This window comes from Symphalangus syndactylus, chromosome 8 (assembly GCF_028878055.3).
Source record: "Symphalangus syndactylus isolate Jambi chromosome 8, NHGRI_mSymSyn1-v2.1_pri, whole genome shotgun sequence".
In the NCBI taxonomy this organism is placed as follows: Eukaryota; Metazoa; Chordata; class Mammalia; order Primates; family Hylobatidae; genus Symphalangus; species Symphalangus syndactylus.
Genome location: NC_072430.2, coordinates 69,124,543 through 69,148,580, shown reverse-complemented (window position 1 = coordinate 69,148,580; position 24,038 = coordinate 69,124,543). Strand labels below are relative to the sequence as shown.

At 36.1% G+C, this 24,038-nt stretch overlaps 1 protein-coding gene across 1 annotated transcript; it reads right to left on the bottom strand.

Annotated features, from left to right (window-relative positions):
• Positions 1-4,087: 4,087 nt before the first annotated feature.
• LOC129487198 (olfactory receptor 4K1-like) lies at positions 4,088-5,022 on the bottom strand. Its single transcript, XM_055287814.1, is given in 2 exon segments — positions 4,088-4,443; positions 4,446-5,022. Coding segments are annotated over 2 exon segments (933 nt in total).
• Between the last annotated feature and the right edge of the window lie 19,016 nt (positions 5,023-24,038).

Here is a 24,038-nt window from a genome sequence, read left to right as displayed (position 1 = left end):
GCAGCTTGGATAACAGGGCAGGAGGAGACACGATGTGGGCTCCTTGTTTGGGGTAACATAGACATGTGAACTCCAGGCAACTCCTCAGGCTGGGCCTAGGACCTGTGAGGACTACAGTGATCTCCATGAGCAAAGATTATGGGTGTCCACATTTTAATTTGTGTTGCTGAGGGCCTCCTGCATACCTTTTCTCTGTAAAGAGAGTCCGCCCTGGCTCTGACCTCATCCCACTAGGAGAGACAAGATGGTAAAGGCAGAGTGTTCCATTCCCTTTTGTATATGGCCATCCTGAGTCTCCATGATCCACAGGGTCTCTGCCATTTCCCTGTTTTACTCCAGGGCTCTCCTTCATATATTTTAGTTGAAAAGTGGTTATTTATTTGTTGTTTTGGTCCTTTTGAGTGGTGGCCAGGGAGGAGGTTGAGTGTTAGGCACTTCTAGTCATCTATCTTGTTGGTGTCGCTTCCTCTTGCATCTTCTAGATTTAAGATTTCTTTACATACGTAACAAACCTGCGCTTTATGCACATGTACCCTAAAACTTAAAGCATAATAATAATAAAAAAAGATTTCTTTAGGATCCCAGAGTCTTCTGCAACCTCTTGGCAGACAAAGGACTAAAGAGTTAAGTCAGACTCAATTATTACTAACTTAGTCAAATTATTTCTTTTTGTGGTAAGAATATGATATTTTATTGGTAAGAATAGGACATATGGACTTACTTAGAAGAAAGGTGACTAAGAATTATAGTTCCAGAAGGGGAGCTATTGTCCAGTAACAGCTCTAAACTCTAGAAGAGGAAGTAAGAAAATTGATGGATACTTAGTTCCCTGTAATTTACCCTGTCTCCTATAATCTGAGCTTTTAATTTCTCCAGTGCAGTGGTTATCTCATCATAGTTTGCAGATAGTTGCCTTTGTAAGTAGATTTCTGTACCAGGGAGAACTTCACTTTTCTTCTTTGTCTACTAATGTACTTCGGGCCTCAGATTTTTCTTATCTGCTCTTAAGTCTTTATCAAAGCAATTTAGGCTCTATAGCTATTTGTTTAACCTGCCTTTTCCACTAGGACTGGGATATTTTTCATTTTTCTCATCATTAAATTCCTAGTAGTTAGCAGAAATTCTGGATAGAATAAAAACTTTATTAATATTTGTTGAAGAAATTCATACCTCATTTAAGTCTGTTCCTTATGCATTTAATGTTTAGCAAACTCTTTACTGAGGTGTAACAGAAACATAAAAAATCACAAATCGTAAGTGTATGTATAGTTTGATGAATTGATGAATTACCATATGTGTTTGTTTCCTATAGTAACAAATTACTACACAATTGGTGGCTCATAAGAACAGAAGTTTATTTTCTCTTACTTATGGAGGACAGAAATTCAAAATCAATATCACTGGATCAAAATCAAGATGTTAACAGAGCCACACTCCTTTCAGAAACTCTGGAGAAAAATCTGTTTCTTGCCATTTCCAGCTTCTGGTGTCTGTGAGGACCTGCATTTTCACTCTCGTCTTTAATGATGATTGATAATGTATTTTAATGAAGTCTAGTTTGTCTCTTTTTTTTCTTGTATTACTTTATGTTTCATTTCATGAGTCTTGTTTCCCAATTTGGTAGAGGGTTCTTAAAATTTAGGTTCGTAGTTTGTATATCTTCCAAGTGCCTAGACCATCCAAGCCACAGAGCTGTTGTATGTGCGTGCACTCTCCCTCTGCTCTCTTTCTCTCTCCGTCTCTCTCTCTCCACACACACACACACACACTCACACATACACACGCATGCACTATTACCATAGATTTACCAGATGTCTGCTTTTAAGAGCTTTAATCATCAAGTCTCTGTATATCCAATATAGACTCTGTTAAGTTTAAAGTTATTTGTGTCATATTTAAGAAATCCTTGCATATATAAAAGTCATGAAAACATTCTCCTATATCATCTTCTAAAAGCTTGATTTTTATTTATATAGAAATATATATTATTTTGAATTATTTTTGTGAGTTTTGTGAATTTAGAGCCAACCTTTTTTGTTGTTGTTTGTTAAAGGTAAGAGTACAATTGCCAAGCTTCATATTTTTGTTTCTTCTTTTCATTATCCTATTTCTCATAGATCAGGTGACTATGTACTTGCTTTTTGTTCCCTGAATCTCTAGTGTGTTTCATTAGCATGTTTCTTTTTTCTTTACCAATACAAGATTTCAATATATAGTCTTTTGTTTAACTTTTATTTTTATTTCATGGGCATATGTGCAGATTTGTTTTATAGGTAAATTACATGTCACAGACGTTTGTTATACAGATAATTCTGTTACCCGGGTAATAACCATAGTACTCAATAGGTGGTTTTTGGATTTTCCCTCTTCTCCCACCCTTCTATCTGTAGTAGGCCCCAAAGTCTATTATTTACTTTTTTGTGTCCATTCATACTCAGTGTTTAGCTCCCACTTATAAGTGACTACATGTGGTATTTGGTTTTTTGTTTCTGTGTTACTTTGCTTAGGATAATGGCCTTCAGCTTCATCTCTGTTGCTGCAAAGGACATGATCTCATTCTTTTTATGGCTACATTGTAGTCCATTGTGTATATGTACCATGTTTTCTTCATCCAGTCTGCCATTTATGGGCATCTAGGTTAATTCCATGTCTTTGGAAATGCAAAGAGGCAAGAATAGTCAAGGAAGTTTCAAAGGACGACATACTCTACCATATATGAAGACTTCTTGTGTCTTCTTTCAAATTTGAAGAAACTCTTGATATATGTAATGTATGTCTTCCTTCAAAATATCTTTGGATATTCTTGCCTCTTTGTATTTCCATATAAATTTTAGAATCAGCATGTCAGTTTGCTCAAATATATTATTAGAAATTTGATTGAGATTGCATTAAATCTATGGATCAATTTGGGAAAATTTAACCGTTATCAAACAACATTGCTAAATGCACTAGTTAACTTTAATAGCTTAAAATATTTTCTACATATATACAGAAATGTATGTATATATACAGAAAAAATATTTTTCTAAAAATATATTTTTTCCAAGCACATATTTTATTGCTATTTTGTCTCAAATTGTCTGGAATCTTCAGCACATTGAATAGAAATCATTGTAATAGTATTTTCTGTCTCATTCTCAATCTTAAAGGAAATATATTTTAATTGTGATATATAGTCTCCAGAATTGTGACATAAAAAATCTTTTTTTTTTAGGCACCCATTTTGTAGAAATTTGTTATGGCTGCAAACAGTTTCAAAGATATTTGAAATTTTCTGTGAATAATGTGGAATTCATTATAGCCAATTTATTCTACTTTAAAAAAAGTAGGCTTCTGACAAATGTGTATATATATATATATGTGTGTATATATATATGTGTATATATATATATATATATACACACAGACACACATATATACATATATATATGTTGTTGGCGCCAAATACCTAGAAAATTTTGTAGAAGCAAAAATTTATGTCAAATAATCTAAAGGAAAACAGAAAAAAGTAGGAATAAAATAGTAAATAGGGAAAACTATAAATACACAAATATAAAATAACCAAATTATAAATTACTAAAATACTTAATACATAAGATAAAGCTAAAAATGTATAACAATAAGGTGAAATCCATGTTGTAAAAGGTAATACTTTTTCTACTATGTCAATGTATGTTGTAATGTTATGAATAAATTGGATAAAGATATCAGAAATTCAGTATGCCTGTACATTTTGATTGTCAGGTCTAAATCTATCATGTATTCAATTGAAGAGAATCACAAGCTTAGTAACATGAATAACATTTTATGCACATTGGAATCTCTAAATCTTTATAAAATATTTTAAAATATTACTAAATATTTTCAAGACAATTTGTACTTTAGAATTATAAACAATGAAAAAATAGTTAACATTATATTTAAATAGAACCAGAGACTGACTTGATGCAATTCTCTTGCACTTAAAACAAAAAGCCAATTTTGTAACTCAATAACCCATATCTTTGGCAAAGATGGTTGGCATGACACTGTGATATACTGGAGGGTCTTCATTCTAATTCAGGATTATGCTCCTTCATAGCGATCCCTAGTTTTTCCAGGAGTTCACATGACGGTTTCTCAGCTTCCACATGGCTGATTTAACATCTTCATTCCTCAGAGAGTAGATGATGGGGTTCAACAAGGGAGCACAAACAGTGTAGAACACAGAAAGAAATTTGTCCACCGAAAGTCTGCTAAAAGGCCATATATAGAAATAAATGCAAGGCCCAAAGAATAGAATCACCACTATGATGTGGGCAGTTAATGTAGAAAGAGCCTTAGATGACCCACTGGCGGACCTGCGCCAGACACTGATCAAAATGATGGTGTAGGAAATAATTAAAGCCAGGAAACAGCTCAATGATATCAGGCCACTGTTCATTAGGGTCATAATTTCCATTCATATGTATCCATGCAAGCCAGCTCTATCACCAAGGGAAGGTCACAAAAGAAGCTATCCACCTCATTGGGACCACAGAATGGCAGGTCCACTGTAAAAGTCAAGTGGCTCACAGAATGAAGAATGCCCACTGCCCAGGAAATAGACACAAAAATTATACATAGCCTCTGGTTCATAATTGTACTGTAGTGCAGAGGCTTACATATGGCTATAAATCTGTCATATGCCATAGCTACAAGCAACATCATCTTGCTCCCAACAAAAGTGTGAAGAAGGAATATCTGGGCCATGCAACCCTCAAAGGAGATAGTCTTGAGCTCAACAAAAAAGTCTACAAGCATCTTGGGGGTGGCAAAGTTAGACTGACAGATATCAATGAAAGAAAGATTACTGAGCAAGAAGTACATAGGAGAGTTCAAATGGGAGTCAAAAGAAATAATGACAATAATTAAGACATTGCCTAGCACGGATGTCACATAGACTACAGAAAAGATGGCAAAAAAGAAAAGTTGAAATTCCCAGGAATTAGAGAGTCCCGAAAGTACAAACTCAGACACCATCGATTCATTTGTGTGAGCCATGTATCCAATATGCAGTTACCTAAAAAAAAGAGATTAGAAAAATGTCACAATGATTGGCATTACAAAACCTCTAGTTTATAAACAAAAGAAATATAGTCAATTATAAACAAAAGAAATAGTCAATTTAATTAAGTTATATATATTTACATATGTAAATACTCAGTTGACGAATATTTAACATCTATGACTGCTATGAAAGTTGAAAGAGTGTGAAAAAGAGGATTAGATATGAATCCCTGTCATAATTAGAAAAAACTATACATACTAAAAAAATGAAAATATAAAATCAGAAACAGGAGAGTATAAGTGGAATACATTAATAGTATAAACGTTAATAAGATTAAAGAGATTATGCCAAAGTGGTAAGATAAGTTTTAGTTCGAATAATTTCTATTTGTGCTAAAACTTCTCTAAAGTTTGAAATTTGCTAGCCAAAAGTGAAGGAAAAGTCTATTATTTCAAGTGAAATGAATAACATGAAAAAAGAATCAAAGGTAAAAATATAAAGATGTACTTCATTCAGGAACCTGTTAGTGGAGTGGCCTGGCTGGAGGAGAGGGCATGCTAAGAAACAATAAAAATTAAATTAACGAATGGTAGATCAAGAGCAAATCGTGAATGCAATTAGCCTTAAACACGACTAAATGGAACTGAGAATCATAGTGTTCTTGGAAGTATTTTTTTTTTTTTTTTTTTTTTTTTTTTTTTTATTATACTTTAGGGTTTTAGGGTACATGTGCACAATGTGCAGGTTTGTTACATATGTATCCATGTGCCATGTTGATTTCCTGCACCCATTAATTCGTCATTTAGCATTAGGTGTATCTCCTAATGCTGTCCCTCCCTCCTCCCCCCACCCCACAACAGTCCCCAGAGCGTGATGTTCCCCTTCCTGTGTCCATGAGTTCTCATTGTTCAATTCCCACCTATGAGTGAGAACATGCGGTGTTTGGTTTTTTGTCCTTGCGATAGTTTACTGAGAATGATGTTTTCCAGTTTCATCCATGTCCCTACAAAGGACACGAACTCATCATTTTTTATGGCTGCATAGTATTCCATGGTGTATATGTGCCACATTTTCTTAATCCAGTCTATCGTTGTTGGACATTTGGGTTGGTTCCAACTCTTTGCTATTGTGAATAGTGCCGCAATAAACATACGTGTGCATGTGTCTTTATAGCAGCATGATTTATAGTCCTTTGGGTATATACCCAGTAATGGGATGGCTGGGTCAAATGGTATTTCTAGTTCTAGATCCCTGAGGAATCGCCACACTGACTTCCACAATGGTTGAACTAGTTTACAGTCCCACCAACAGTGTAAAAGTGTTCCTATTTCTCCACATCCTCTCCAGCACCTGTTGTTTCCTGATTTTTTAATGATGGCCATTCTAACTGGTGTGAGATGGTATCTCACTGTGGTTTTGATTTGCATTTCTCTGATGGCCAGTGATGAGGAGCATTTCTTCATGTGTTTTTTGGCTGCATAAATGTCTTCTTTTGAGAAGTGTCTGTTCATGTCCTCTGCCCACTTTTTGATGGGGTTGTTTGTTTTTTTCTTGTAAATTTGTTTGAGTTCATTGTAGATTCTGGATATTAGCCCTTTGTCAGATGAGTAGGTTGCAAAAATTTTCTCCCATTGTGTAGGTTGCCTGTTCACTCTGATGATAGTTTCTTTTGCTGTGCAGAAGCTCTTTAGTTTAATGAGATCCCATTTGTCGATTTTGGCTTTTGTTGCCATTGCTTTTGGTGTTTTAGACATGAAGTCCTTGCCCACGCCTATGTCCTGAATGGTATTGCCTAGGTTTTCTTGTAGGATTTTAATGGTTTTAGGTCTAACATATAAGTCTTTAATCCATCTTGAATTAATTTTTGTATAAGGTGTAAGGAAGGGATCCAGTTTCAGCTTTCTACATATGGCTAGCCAGTTTTCCCAGCACCATTTATTAAATAGGGAATCCTTTCCCCATTTCTTGTTTTTGTCAGGTTTGTCAAAGATCAGATAGTTGTAGCTATGCGGCATCATTTCGGAGGGCTCTGTTCTGTTCCATTGATCTATGTCTCTGTTGTGGTACCAGTACCATGCTGTTTTGGTTACTGTAGCCTTGTAGTATAGTTTAAAGTCAGGTAGCGTGATGCCTCCAGCTTTGTTCTTTTGGCTTAGGATTGACTTGGCGATGCGGGCTCTTTTTTGGTTCCATATGAACTTTAAAGTAGTTTTTTCCAATTCTGTGAAGAAAGTCATTGGTAGCTTGATGGGGATGGCATTGAATCTATAAATTACCTTGGGCAGTATGGCCATTTTCACGATATTGATTCTTCCAACCCATGAGCATGGAATGTTCTTCCATTTGTTTGTATCCTCTTTTATTTCATTGAGCAGTGGTTTGTAGTTCTCCTTGAAGAGGTCCTTCACATCCCTGGTAAGTTGGATTCCTAGGTATTTTATTCTCTTTGAAGCAATTGTGAATGGGAGTTCACTCATGATTTGGCTCTCTGTTTGTCTGTTATTGGTGTACAAGAATGCTTGTGATTTTTGTACATTAATTTTGTATCCTGAGACTTTGCTGAAGTTGCTAATCAGCTTAAGGAGATTTTGGGCTGAGACAATGGGGTTTTCTAGATATACAATCATGTCATCTGCAAACAGGGACAATTTGACTTCCTCTTTTCCTAATTGAATACCCTTTATTTCCTTCTCCTGCCTGATTGCTCTGGCCAGAACTTCCAGCACTATGTTGAATAGTAGCGGTGAGAGAGGGCATCCCTGTCTTGTGCCAGTTTTCAGAGGGAATGCTTCCAGTTTTTGCCCATTCAGTATGATATTGGCTGTGGGTTTGTTGTAGATAGCTCTTATTATTTTGAGATACGTCCCATCAATACCTAATTTATTGAGAGTTTTTAGCATGAAGGGTTGTTGAATTTTGTCAAAGGCCTTTTCTGCATCTATTGAGATAATCATGTGGTTTTTGTCTTTGGTTCTGTTTATATGCTGGATTACATTTATTGATTTGCGTATGTTGAACCAGCCTTGCATCCCAGGGATGAAGCCCACTTGATCATGGTGGATAAGCTTTTTGATGTGCTGCTGGATTCGGTTTGCCAGTATTTTATTGAGGATTTTTGCATCAATGTTCATCAAGGATATTGGTCTGAAATTCTCTTTTTTGGTTATGTCTCTGCCAGGTTTTGGTATCAGGACGATGCTGGCTTCGTAAAATGTGTTAGGGAGGATTCCCTCTTTTTCTATCGATTGGAATAGTTTCAGAAGGAATGGTACCAGTTCCTCCTTGTACCTCTGGTAGAATTCAGCTGTGAATCCATCAGGTCCTGGACTCTTTTTGGTTGGTAAGCTATTGATTATTGCCACAATTTCAGAACCTGTTATTGGTCTATTCAGAGATTCAACTTCTTCCTGGTTTAGTCTTGGGAGGGTGTATTTGTCGAGGAATTTATCCATTTCTTCCAGATTTTCTAGTTTATTTGCATAGAGGTGTTTGTAGTATTCTCTGATGGTAGATTGTATTTCTGTGGGATCGGTGGTGATATCCCCTTTTTCGTTTTTTTATTGCATCTATTTGATTCTTCTCTCTTTTCTTCTTTATTAGTCTTGCTAGCGGTCCATCAATTTTGTTGATCTTTTCAAAAAACCAGCTCCTAGATTCATTAATTTTTTGAAGGGTTTTTTGTGTCTCTATTTCCTTCAGTTCTGCTCTGATTTTAGTTATTTCTAGCCTTCTGCTGGCTTTTGAATGTGTTTGCTCTTGCTTTTCTAGTTCTTTTAATTGTGATGTTAGGGTGTCAATTTTGGATCTTTCCTGCTTTCTCTTGTGGGCATTTAGTGCTATAAATTTCCCTCTACACACTGCTTTGAACGTGTCCCAGAGATTCTGGTATGTTGTGTCTTTGTTCTCGTTGGTTTCAAAGAACATCTTTATTTCTGCCTTCATTTCATTATGTACCCAATAGTCATTCAGGAGCAGGTTGTTCAGTTTCCATGTAGTTGAGCGGTTTTGACTGAGTTTCTTAATCCTGAGTTCTAGTTTGATTGCACTGTGGTCTGAGAGACAGTTTGTTATAATCTCTGTTCCTTTACATTTGCTGAGAAGAGCTTTACTTCCAACTATGTGGTCAATTTTGGAATAGGTGTGGTGTGGTGCTGAAAAAAATGTATATTCTGTTGATTTGGGGTGGAGAGTTCTGTAGATGTCTATTAGGTCCACTTTATGTAGAGCTGAGTTCAATTCCTGGATATCCTTGTTAACTTTCTGTCTCGTTGATCTGTCTAATGCTGACAGTGGGGTGTTAAAATCTCCCATTATTATTGTGTGGGAGTTTAAGTCCCTTTGTAGGTCACTGAGGACTTGCTTTATGAATCTGGGTGCTCCTGTGTTGGGTGCATATATATTTAGGATAGTTAGCTCTTCTTGTTGGATTGATCCCTTTACCATTATGTAATGGCCTTCTTTGTCTCTTTTGATCTTTGTTGGTTTAAAGTCTATTTTATCAGAGACTAGGATTGCAACCTCTGCCTTTTTTTGTTTTCCAGTTGCTTGATAGATCTTCCTCCATCCCTTTATTTTGAGTCTATGTGTGTCTCTGCACGTGAGATGGGTTTCCTGAATACAGCACACTGATGGGTCCTGACTCCTTATCCAGTTTGCCAGTCTGTGTCTTTTGATTGGAGCATTTAGCCCATTTACATTTAACGTGAATATTGTTATGTGTGAATCTGATCCTGTCATTATGATGTTAGTTGGTTATTTTGCTCGTTAGTTGCTATAGTTTCTTCCTAGCCTCGATGGTCTTTACAATTTGGCATGTTTTTGCAGGGGCTGGTACCGGTTGTTCCTTTCCATGTTTAGTGCTTCCTTCAGGAGCTCTTTTAGGGCAGGCCTGGTGGTGACAAAATCACTCAGCGTTTGCTTGTCTGTAAAGTATTTTATTTCTCCTTCACTTATGAAGCTTAGTTTGGCGGGATAGGAAATTCTGGGTTGAAAATTCTTTTCTTTAAGAATGTTGAATATCGGCCCCCACTCTCTTCTGGCTTGTAGAGTTTCTGCTGAGAGATCAGCTGTTAGTCTGATGGGCTTCCCTTTGTGGGTAACCCGACCTTTCTCTCTGGCTGCCCTTAACATTTTTTCCTTCATTTCCACTTTGGTGAATCTGACAATTATGTGTCTTGGAGTTGCCCTTCTCGAGGAGTATCTTTGTGGCGTTCTCTGTATTTCCTGAATCTGAATGCTGGCCTGCCTTGCTAGATTGGGGAAGTTCTCCTGGATAATATCTTGCAGAGTGTTTTCCAACTTGGTTCCATTCTCCCCATCATTTTCAGGTACACCAATCAGACGTAGGTTTGGTCTTTTCACATAGTCCCAAATTTCTTGGAGGCTTTGTTCATTTCTTTTTATTCTTTTTTCTCTAAACTTCCCTTCTCTCTTCATTTCATTCATTTCATCTTCTATCAGCGATACCCTTTCTTCCAGTTGATCGCATCTGCTACTGAGGCTTCTGCATTCTTCGCGTAGTTCTCGAAACTTGGCTTTCAGCTCCATCAGCTCCTTGAAGCCCTTCTCTCCATTGGTTATTCTAGTTATCCATTCTTCTAATTTTTTTTCAAAGTTTTTAACTTCTTTGCTATTGTTTTGAATTTCCTCTCGTAGCTCAGAGTAGTTTGATCGTCTGAAGCCTTCTTCTCTCAACTCATCAAAGTCATCCTCCATCCAGCTTTGTTCCGTTGCTGGTGAGGAACTGCGTTCCTTTGGAGGAGGAGAGGTGCTCTGTTTTTTAGAGTTTCCAGTTTTTTTGGTCTGTTTTTTCCCCATCTTTGTGGTTTTGTCTACTTTTTGTCTTCGATGATGGTGATGTACAGATGGGTTTTTGGTGTGGATGTCCTTTCTGTTTGTTAATTTTCCTTCTACCAGACAAGACCCTCAGCTGCAGGTCTGTTGGAGTTTACTAGAGGTCCACTCCAGACCCTGTTTGGCTGGGTGTCAGCAGCGGTGGCTGCAGAACAGCGGATTTTCGTGAGACCACAAATTCAGCTGTCTGATAGTTCCTCTGAAAGTTTTGTCTCAGAGGAGTACCCGGTTGAATGAGGTGTCAGTCTGTCCCACTGGGGGGGTGCCTCCCAGTTAGGCTGCTCAGGGGTGAGGGACCCACTTTAGGAGGCAGTCTGTCCGTTCTCAGATCTCCAGCTGCGTGCTGGGAGAACCACTACTCTCTTCAAAGCTGTCAGTCAGACAGGGACATTTAAGGCTGTGGAGGTTCTCGCTGAGTTTTTGGTTGTCTGTGCCCTGCCCCCAGAGGTGGAGCCTACAGAGGCAGGCGGGCCTCCTTGAGCTGTGGTGGGCTCCACCCAGTTCGAGCTTCCTGGCTGCTTTGTTTACCTAAGCAAGCCTGGGCAATGGCGGGCGCCCCTCCCCCAGCCTCGTTGCCGCCTTGCAGCGTGATCTCAGACTGCTGTGCTAGCAATCAGCAAGACTCTGTGGGCATAGGACCCTCCGAGCCAGGTGCGGGACACAATCTCCTAGTGTGCCGTTTTCCAGGCCTCAAGCAGAAATGCAGAAATCACCCGTCTTCTGTGTCGCTGGGGCTGGGAGCTGGAGACCGGAGCTGTTCCTATTCGGCCATCTTGGCTCCACTCTTGGAAGTATTTTAAGAAACAAAAGAAGCGGCCAGGCACGGTGGGTCATGCCTGTAATCCCAGCACTTTGAGAGGCCAAGGCAGGTGGATCACCTGAGGTCAGGAGTTCAAGATCAGCCTGGCCAACATGGTGGCATGGTTTTTAGTCTCTACTAAAAACACAAAAAAATTAGCCAGGAGTGGTGGTGGGCACCTGTATTCCTCCCTACTCGGGAGGCTGAGGCAGGAGAATCGATTGAACCTGGGAGGCGGAGGTTGCAGTGAGCTGAGGTCACACCACTGAAATCCTGCCTGGGCAACAAGAGTGAAACTCTGTCTCAAAAAAAAATAAATAAATAAAAACGTAAAAAGAAGAAAAGAAAAGAAGAAAAAAGAAAACGATAGAAGCAATTTACTGTAATAGAGAAGGAAGAGGAAATGGTGACACTCTGAATGTTTTTCTGAAGGTCAAGAACACTTCCTTTCAACCTTTTAACAAATTGTTAATCAAAGTTCACCTTCTGTCACATAAAAAGCAATTAACTATAAATGACACAATAACCAACAACGTGTTTTCAGTCTCTTTCTTCTGACTGTGTTTTATCTTTCTTATACGTACCTGACAAACTTGAATTTGTCAAAATCTCTAACACCTCTCAGGAATGGTCGTTTAAGAAATATCTTGATATAGTTCATTTCAAAGGCATAAGAAATTCTCAGGAAAGTTAACTAGTAAGTAAATTTGCTCTTAAATGTTTTTTGACATTTTGCTTAACACATGTGGCCACTTGGTCACAGAGAAAACCCTGCACACCCTTCCTGAAGTGGTTCAGGAAACATTTCTGACCTTAGCTCTGTGTATCCAACAGTACACAACAGATATTTATTTGTCCTTATGCTAATTGAAGCTCTGCACCCCTCCATATTCCTCAGTGGTTTGTTAGAACCAGTTTATTTAGACATGACCAAAATAATGAATATTTTATATTTTAAAAGTTAAAATTGTATAGGTAATCATAAACCAAATTAAAAAGTGTTTAAACTGTTTTCAAGCTTTCATTATGTAGTTTTAACCTGGATGTTGAAGCACTATATACTACACTTTCAGGGCCTTCCATGTTTGCATTGATTATGATATGTAGTTTTAAGTAGAATGCAGGCCGGGCACGGTAGCTCATGCCTGTAATCCCAGCACTTTGGGAGGCCGAGGTGGGTGGATCACGAGGTCAGGAGTTCGAGACCTGCCTGGCAATCATGGTGAAACCCCGTCTCTACTAAAAACATAAAATTAGCCGGGTGTGGTGGCACACACCTGTAGTCTCAGCTACTCAAGGGGCTGAGGCAGGAGAATCACCTGAACCTGGCAGGCAGAGATTGCAGTGAGCCGAGATCATGCCACTGCACTCCAGCCTGGGTGACAGAGCAAGACTCCATCTCAAAAACAAAGAATGCAGAAACCTAAGTTACTCAAGAATGTAAGCAGATCAATGAGGCATGAACTGACCTAACTACATGTTTCCATGATGGGATCTCATTTCCATGTGGAAGATTTGGAGCAATGCTGGCATGTCTAATCATGTGTATACGTGAGCAGGGGAAATGAGGAAGCAAAGAAACATTGAAAAAGAAATATATTCCCATTCCTAAGAGTAAAAAAATTCCTAAAGAGCTATAGTTATGAATTTTAAAAGATAAAATTTGACACCATGAGGACCTGCTTATAGCATTCAATTCATTGTGGAAAGCCTATTAAATACAGTTATTTCATGGAAGAAAAATTATTTATTTTCATAGGTTATTAAGCAAAAAAAATCCTTGACACAGAGCATGCAAATAAATTTAGATTCTACTACTACTGGTATAGAATATGTACCAGTTCTTTATACAGTAATAATAATGAACCATTGTAATTACAGTAAAAAATACTCCATAATTGAAATGTCATTTGTGATAAGATTTGCCACTTAAATGAATCACACAATATTTTGTACATACATATATTATAGCAAATATCAGAAAATGTGCTTTATATAAAAATGATAATATTGATAACATTTGTAGCACTTTCTATGTTCTAAGCAGTCTCCTAAGCATATGGCATGCATTTGTACTCATTTAATGCTCAAAACAACCCTTCAAAGTAGCTACCATTCAAATATGTATTTTATAATTGAGGGAACTGAGGCACAGAGAAGCTTAGGCTAGGTAAATTGCCCAAGTTTATACTACTAGTAAGTTGTATACTTGTAGTAATGACTCCTACAGTAGACTGGGAGATGCTTTTGGACAAACAAAGCTAAATCTTACGTGTGATAGAGTGGTGGGGCTCCGAAGTGCACAGGCTTGGATTCAATCTGAGCTCCTAAAATTTCTAATGGAATGAACAGTTCCTTGACTTTTCTCAACTCCTTTTCTAACATGTGAAATGGTGATGTCACTTGTAACATTTCAGAGTGGAACATAATAGGCATTTACACGGGAGTGGGGATTGAAAGAGATGAAAGAGGGTGCTCAAGAAGACAGAGGGGGAGAAAGAGGGAGAAGAGAAGGAGCAACAGTAGGAAGAGGATGAGGAGGAAGAAAAAAGAAGGAAAAGGAGAAGGAAGAAGAAAGAGAATAAAACATGATTAAGAAAAAATTGTTAAATAATGTTAGTGGTATTATTATTCCTTTTTCAAAAATCATCTTATCTTTGAAAAATATATTTTTTGAAAATATCCAAATTTCCCACAAATTATATCTTTTCAACATCTAATAAATGATAAGGTTTTTAGTCTTAATTTTTCAAAATATAGGAAACAACTAGAAATTCCTCTTCAAGCTAACTTCCTATGTTTTTTTAATGCAAGTAGAACAGATCAGGTTCAACATTATATCTCATTTTCTTCTTAATAATTAAGGTAGTTACCCAATAGTATAGACAAATAACATTTGCTACTTTCTAGCTGTGTGACTGAACTTAAAAGATAGAACTGGATTATCTCTAAAGCTAGTTTCATCTCTAAAATTCTAAGTGCAGAGGCAGTTATGGAAACACATGGAGTTTATAAAAGTCAGCATTCCTTGGACAGTCCACAGAGCACCGAGAAGCTTCTTCATTATTGAATCATTCATTCTCTCATTGCCACTATACCTTAGAGATAGGAGTGTTTTCAGATCCCACAATACACCATCAGAAAATGTCCCTATTCTTGGTGTAAAACCAAGTTGGATACGAAAGGGTTGCTGTTACATTAGTATCTACTATACAATGTGTCAATGGAACTCTGAAATCATAAGCATGAATAATTTTTCTTGTCTTTATTTTAATGTATAATACTTGATTACCTATAAGCCTAGAAGCAAACAATAAAGGATATATTACTGACCATTACTCTAGTGTGTATATCTACACTTTTCTTCATTTGGGGCAAATTTTGGTAGTCAATAAATATTTGTTAAACTAATGGCTACAGAGTCACTGAACAGAAAGCATAAATAGGTCAGAGAAAGGACAGATAATGGTTGTAACATATGTTCCTCTGTTTATCAGATTCTGATCCTCTTCTTACCAGCGTTGCCCAAAAGCAGTGCAGTGGAAGAATGGTATAGACAGAGAAGTGGAGAACAGGAATGTTCTTCTTCCAGAGGGAGTTTTCAATTTGAGACAACAGTAACTTCCACTTTGCTATCTTCTAGTTGCTGATTTTGCATCTATAAGAGATCTCATTAATTATTTCTCTAGTGCAACAATATGTTCACAATGAATTTATAATACTTACACTTTGAAAAAGTTGTCCAAGTCTTTGACTTCTTCCTTATTTTCTCCAGTTTGGTGTCCTCTAGTTTGTTTCTGTTTCTCACTTTCTGCTATGAGTCTTCATACTGAAAATATTTGTAATATAATCTTAACTTGATGCATTTTAACTTGGTTCCCTACACTATGCCATGTGGAAGGAAGCCTCTCAGGTCCTGTCCTGAGGTAGTGAGGCCTCTGATCACCTTGCACTCAACCGAGCAATTACAATATCGTAAGGCAATACGATATAAAGTCTTTTAACCTCATTCTAGAAAACTGATTTCATTGGTGAAGCAAGAAATCACCCTTTAGAGATCTGAGGTCACTTTCCAGTGGGAGTAATTATGTTTTACAAAATAATTTTCCAGAAATGGAAAAGAAAAAAGTTTACTTGTTTGTTTGCCAACTAGCGTATACATATGAAAGCAAAAGCTTACTTGATTTTAACTGAGTATCAGTAAGCAAAGGAAGTATTCAAGTATTCAACTCCTAACTTTCTGTTAATGAAACAATCACACAATCTTAAAAATGATCACCTCGCCTCAGGGTGTTTCCTCCAATTGCAAGGAGCCCACTACTTCATAAGACAGTTCAATCTGTGCTCCACTGTTTCTACCATCTGTAATTTAAAGAGTAAATCTATTAGCACTTCAATATTATTTTTCTTCAAATATTTAAAGAGGCTCTCATTTATTCCCTATATAAATTTATTTCTTTCCCAAAATACATCAACAGTCTTTTTCAACTATAATTGATATAAGTTTTCTAGATCTCCACAGGTTCTGATGTAAGTTTCAAGTGGTCATCTTTAAGTAAAACAATTGAAGGTAAGCTTCCCTATTAATTAGTGTTTCTATCTTCCTATGTATCCTGTGTGTGTGTGTACTCCTTAGTAAAATGTTCACATATATAAGCATTTGAGCACAATGACACATATTGCAGCACTGACTGAAGGAGAGAGATACTGGAAAAAACCTAAGTACATATATATATAAATTTAATATAATTGTTAAATAATATTTTATACAAGAATATGTATGGTTAAAAACATAATGTTGAGGGAAAAAAAGTTAAAGATTGTAAAATTATGTTCGAACTTTTATAAACCAAATCAATGGACACACTGATGAATTAAAGTTTTAAAATATCCAGACTACAAAGAAAAATTCAAAAGCATAAAGCCTAATTTAGCATCTTAAGGGAGATATACAATGACAGACAGTTAAGGGACTATCACAATAGTAAAATAATGGTAGATTTCAGCAGCAGTGATTCAGGGAAGACCCAGTGTCAACAAGCATCTGTTTTTACCGGACAAGCGTAATCTTGACTGTTTTTCATGCTGTCTGGCTTCTAATGGTTCTGCTCATCTTATGAGGCTATTTCTCTAAATGTACTGTCAAACATGCAGATAATGCCAAATCTTCCTAATACATTTTGTTCAGGATGATTAGAAATAGCTTCTTTTGATTGCATAAAATAATCATTATTAAAATAGCCTACAAATGTTACTAGGCGATAAATTGTGTGAGAGTAGACAAGAAATATTTGCAAGAGAAAAATAACTAGAAGTAACTTAACCCAAAAAAATAAGAAAAGCTCCAAGGTGAAATATTTTGGTCCATGCTCTCTGTCTCTCTCTCTCCCCCTACACACACACACACACACACACACACAGTGTGATATGTCTAAAATGTATATATTATATTATTTTTAATTATATATATTTATATATAAACAATAAATGAAACAGAATAGTATCCAGAAATATAACCAATATATATAAATTATAGTTTATAATAATAGTTATTAATAATAATTTAAAGAAATTTAGATTATAAATGAAATTCATGGGAAAAAGTAAATTTCTATCTGCATACAGTTATAAAAGCAAAACAAATTTTCATTGGATCAAAGATTAAGTTTTAAAAACTAGAAAAAAGCACGTGAAGTTTTTTTATAATGTTGGAGTTGGTAAGGCCTCTAAAGCATGATATTAAAGAAGCCATAAATATATGGCTATGTAATGGATAGAATTAATTGACTTAACAATCATTTTTAGATTTGATATATCAAAAAACCCACAATCAACATTAAATAAAAAGGCAAACTATAAAATATGTGCAACACATATGACAAACGAGACTAATTCCTTGTAAATCAAAATACTATTAGTAATTAAAATAAAAAATATCAATAAGTAGAAAAATGAGCAGATGCACAAGGAGTTCAAAAGAACAGAAATACTCTACAACTCTATGACAATAATAAGACCTCTTTACCTTACAGACTGAAAAAATGTCAACATAATTTGGAGTAATTTGGGGAGGAAATATGTTAATTCATTGTCAATGAAAACCTAATTAGAAACATACATTTTATACTTGGTGAATATATTTAAAGCAGAAGAAAGGTAACAATTTAAGAGACAAAAAATATGCCCAATTAAAAATAAAAACCCTGTTTCTTATTTAGAGAAATGTAAAATAAACAAATAGGAATTTAAAAAAAAACAAGCTTTTTGTTGTCAGTTAAATTGGCAAAGAAAGGACATGAATTAGAGCCACATTGGAAAAAGACAAACATAATTGAAGTCACAGAAGAAGAGAGCACAAGGCTAAAACAATAGCTGAAGAGATCCTGACTAAAAGCTTTCCATAACTGAAGTATACTTCTAGCCGTAGAAGCAAGATATTCAATAAACCACAAGCAATAAATAAATAAATAAATAAGCAAGCAAGATCATAGTAAATCCTAAAATTGTTGGGACAGGAAGCACAAAATCTGTAAGTGTATCAATGGGAATGCTGGAGAGAGAGTCCAATCTATTCCTTGTCTATTCCTTGTTATCTGATTGTGAGTATTTTAGCTACTGGTGACAGAAAATTGCAAATTAACTGTCATTTCAATGAATATATTACATTTTGGAGTTTACCATCTCAAAAAATGTGAGCATAATCTCAACAACAGCCTCTTATCTGAGGATTTTAAAGGCCATTCCAATCTTGTTTGTGGCTGGAAGCTTCCCAGAAAAGTGGATCCATGATATGTCTCTATTGTCACACCTCTTCACTGTAAATTCAATAAATTCCGGTTTCTTCACAGTAAATACTTTTGTCTATAATTCCAGAGACAATCTTTGTGGAATCCTATATCCATATATCAAATACTCTGTATGCCCTGGAATTGTTTCTGGGGAGAAAGACTACAGGTAGAGAAGGAAAACTCACATCAAGAGTAGGAATGAATTCCAATAAAGACAAATCACTACCCCCCCTTCAGAGGAAGGAGTGTGATACAGTTGATTTGCCACCAAATGGATGTGGTCTCTCTGAGGAATGGCACCATAACAGGGTTGCAGCATGACTCCCTTCTACCAACAGACCAAGCATTCAGGAGCTGCAGTAGTGGTATGAGACTAACCTTGATAAAAGAGAGTCCATGTTTTTGGTCCCTGATAGGCATTGTTGTGAAGTACAAAAATCTACACACTTAGAGCCCACTCACATAGGTTCACCCTCATTCTTCCATCCCAGACTACTTTCCTCCAGTTTTCAATTTTGATCTTCAAGACCCCTAACAAGCTAGCAAAGCCATTTTTTCAAAGCCCACGAATTCATGTTTATTTTTACTTATGACCAATTCTCCATCTAGATCTGATAACTAAGTTTAATGTTTATGGCCCTGGCCAATGAGAGAATTCTTTCTCCTGAGTGACCGTGAAGGTCATCTGAGTGAGTTGTAGTGCGGCAGCAGTCCATTTTTTGGCTTGCATCAAGACATAGAATGAAGTCATCCATAGAAACTCTCCCACGAGGCCATAATATTGAGCTTAAGAAAATATATTAATGCTACAGAAATACTTGATAAGGGATTTAGCCTACCTGTTCATACCAATTACTAGTGCCTTTATACCTGTTTCAGCGTGGTCCTACACATGCCATTTCCAATGTGTGATGGCTTGCTGCTGTGGCAGCTAGAAATTATGATTTAATAAATCTGATAACAGTTCATGATGAGCAGTGCTTGTCACATAGGCAGTCACTTGGAAATCAATGGTCAGGTACTCAGTCCCTGATAAGACCCAACAGCATACTAAGATCTATTTTTTAAACAGTAAGCAGTTGTCTTTTGCAGAGTTATTTTTTCTGGAATCCTAAAACTATTGTTATTTATCTAATTGACTTTTGTAAATAATCTACACAATGTCCTTATTTATCATGGATATCTCCATTTCATTGGATTTCTGGTTGACATAGCCTGAATGGCTGGGCAGTTTGCAGTGAAGACCAGAATTAGTACTGATACCCACTGAAAACTGGAAATCCCATGAATCAACCTAAAATTGATCTAAAGTAATATTTACAAAGCAGTTTTTATGCTGCCTGTAACATTCAATGATCCTGCAAGAACTGTGCCTCTTTCTCAGTGGTAAAGAATATAAAACAAAATAATGTGTATTTTATGTAACGAGAGGATACTCTAGCCTGCTGTAGTGTATTGGACTCAGCACCTAAATGATTTGGCAGAATTCTGAAAATATCTAAGGGTTATTGCTAACCTTCTTGTATGTCACTTCCTACTCACAGGTCTAATCAGTGCATGCCTTCAAATGTGTGACTAATATGATGTTCTATAGATTATCGTGACCATTAAGTTCCCTCAGGGCAATATTATGACAGAGAGTAAAAGAGTCTGAAAAAGCTGAACAAACTATAAATGTTCAGAAAGTTATGGAGTAAGGAATGTGACTTTTTAAGGGTGAGAACTCCATCACAAGACAAAGTTGAGAGGTTTTCTACAACTTTTGGTTGACATGTTAGTAGTTTTATGATATCCTTCATGTACTCGATATGAGGTTAAATCTATTTGAATTTCAAGATATTGCAAATACAACATATAATATGGCAAGGGTCTTCTCCATGGAAAAGTATTTATGATGAAATATAGATCTGTTTAAAAAGTAAAACACCTATGGTGAAGTACTGGATCTTGGCTCTGCTGGCAGATCCATTCCACCCACACCCCACCTTTATGTTCCTCTAAAGACCACCCTGAAGTGCCTTTGCAATCACCTACTCTGTTTTTTCCTGGAGGACTCTGATACTCTGTGTTCCTGGAAAATGTACCTCTGATACTTTCCTCCTTGTCCTGTGACTAACTTGACTCATACTATTGCCAGTTGTCTATACTTAGTCAATGGAACTAAAGCTTCTTCATCTTTTATCCCATTGGCCTTTTGGGGTACTGTTCCCACTAGCCATGACACCGTCTCTTTGTAAAGTCTGAGGCATCACATCAGCTCCTTCGAACAGCTTCTGAGCTGGGCACTGTCTGAAGGACTGTTCCTTGTCAGAAGGACTGCTCATCAACTTAGTTCATAAGCATAGCAGAAGTAGCTTAAATTGTGAGATCTCAGGAAACAAAAGTCTGCCCCGAGTTTGGTAGCATCCCTTCTTACTTTTTAAAATATTCAGATTATCAAAAGCAATTTAGGAATATATTCATCTACTATAAACAAATCCCCTAATAAGGTAGAGTTTGGCTTAGCCAGGGAGAAATATGTTAATTAACTCATTGTATGGGTTATCGTGAAGAGGACGCCATATAATACAGAGCCTGTGTGAACCAAAAAGGTTGTTTTTTTTTTTTTTCTTTATTCTAAGAGAAATAGCTAAAAATTAAAAGACTGAAGAGATTGGTGACTTGATCAAAAGCTAAGTAATCTGTTCAATGTCACAAAATAGTAATGTAATCAATGTTCAAATCCCAGTTTTTGACAGCCAACTCAAGATACTTTCCTTTACACTTTTTCAATTGACTAGAGTTATTTCCACATTTACTAAAATGTTCACTTCTTCTGCCATTTTATTCAGTTAAAGGTATTTCTCTGTCAGTTTGTCAGCATTGCAGGGAAAGTCTATAGGATCTGTAAACCAGAGAGAAAAAAAAGAATTTTTAATACTCTCCTATTACTTTGAAATGTGTGTATTAAAAAGTTGATTACCGAGTTATATTAATAGTTGCTTTATTTTTTATATTTTAAACAAAATTTAAGGTGGGATTCTATAGTACATAATATCACAATCCTAACCGAAGTACAATGCTATGTGCCGTTAATAGTTTCCCTTAAATAAGAATTAATTAAATTAGAAATTCATTGCTATTAGCATTAGGAATGTCTCATTTTTATTGGAACTAGAGTAATTTGAAAAATTGGTGGAAATAGTGCTGCAAAAAACATACATGTGCATGTGTCTTTAGAATAGAATGATTTATATTCCTTTGGGTATATAACCAGTAATGGGTTTGCTGGGTCAAATGGTATTTCTGGCTCTAGATCCTTGAGGAATAGCCACACAGTCTTCCACGATGGTTAAACTAATTTACACTCCCACCAACGGTGTAAAAGCATTCTTATTTCTCCACAGTTTCACCAGCATCTAATGCAAATCAAAACCACAGTGAAATACCATCTCACACCAGTCAGGATGGCGATTATTAAAAAGTCAAGAAATAAATTTGAGTTTACCAAATGACAGCATTCACTTTATAAATGCTTTTTTTTTTTTTTTTTTTTTTTTTTTTTTTGATACGGAGTTTTGCTCTTGTTGCCCAGGCTGGAGTGCAATGGCGCGATCTCAGCTAACCGCAACCTCCACCTCCCAGGTTCAAGCGATTCTCCTGCCTCAGCCTCCTGAGTAGCTGAGACTATAGGCATGCGCCACTACGCCCAGCTAATTTTTTTTTAATTTTATTATTATTATACTTTAAGTTTTAGGGTACATGTGCACAACATGCAGGTTTGTTACATATGTATACATGTGCCATGTTGGTGTGCTGCACCCATTAACTCATCATTTAGCATTAGGTATATCTCCTAATGCTATCCCTCCCCCCTCCCCCACCCCACAACAGTCCCCGGTATATGATGTTCCCTTTCCTGTGTCCATCCAGCTAATTTTGTATTTTTAGTAGAGAGGGGTTTTCTCTATGTTGGTCAGGCTGGTCTCGAATTCCTGATCTCAGGTTATCTGCCCACTTGGGCCTCCCAAAGTGCTGGGATTATAGGCATGAGCCACCGTGCCCAGCCCTATCACTTTTTATATTTTCAAGCATGTCATAGATGAATTTCACTTTAGTGCATAAATAGATGAAGCTACTGACTTTTTTTTATTCAGCTAGCTCCTGATTTCTCTCATTAACATATCTGATGAGATGCTTCTGAATGCTTCTGATTTCTCTCATTAACATATTTGATGAGATGCTTCTGAATGCTTCTGATTTCTCTCATTAACATATTTGATGAGATGCTTCTGATTGCTTCTGATTTTTCAATATCTTCAAAATACTTAAAAGTATCTGTATCTGTCAGAGTCTAGTCAGGAGACAGAACCCACATGAGGAATTTGAACAGAGAATACTTAATATAAAGAATTAGCAACTGGTAATAGGAATTAGCTACTACAAGAAGAATAAAAAGTAACACTAAAAAAATACCCTAAGAGAGAACTGACATCTTTTACAATACTGTTTTTCTATTTATTAATATAGTGTCTATCTTCACTTATTTAAGTTTTATTTACTAATACACTTTTCATTACTACCTTTTGTTAAGTTTTACAATTTTCTCTAAATGCATATCTTTAAACTTGTACATAAGCTTAGAGTATTTGTTGTTTTGCAAGTTACATTTTTTACGTAAATAATTGTAATTTTTTGTTTACATATTTTTTCTTTTTCAACATTTATTTGTAAAAGATGCCAATTCTCTATAAGTTAATAAACATGTTGATATACAATGAATATAATAAATATCTTTGTATGTCAATTAACACATGAATCCAATGCAATTACAACAAAATCTTGAAATAATATCTTAAGAAATCTGACAAGTTGGTTGTAAAATGTTTACAGAACATAAAGGGGATAAACTAACAAAGACACTGTAAAAAATAAGAGATGAGAGAACTTAATCTATCAGACATCAAGATTTATTTTAAAACTGTAGTAAATTAAAACAGGGTAATATGAGTGCAGGGCTAAACACATACATGAATGAAACAGAATAGAGTCTAGTAACAAATCCATACATACACTGAAGCTGAAAATATAAGAGAGATAGTATTGCAAATTGAGGGAAATAATGAACTATTAAATAAATGATACCAAGTCTGATTTCTACATATTTACAAATATATAAAAATAGATTCCTAGCTCCCAAAATGTACAAAATGAATTACAAAGGGATGAAATTCTTAAGTATAAAAAGCAAAATATGTTTTAATTTTCAGAAGAAAATCTAAATAATGTCTTTATGATCTTGACAGAGAGAAGGATTTCTTAAATCAGGCACATACACACAAAAAAAGATACCAAAAATGATTCACAAATCCAACCACATTAAATTTTCTAAAAATTATTACAAAGGCCGTTTGAACAGCTGATAAATTTTACAACACTCTTGAAATGAAAAAATAAAATAGAGTGATGGGGAGCAGATCATTGTTTGCCAGGGTTAAGATCACAGGGGAGACAGCACAGGAAAGTTTCTCTGAAGTGATGGAAGAGGTCTGTGTCCTTATTGTGGTCGTCGTGGCTACATGAATCTGTT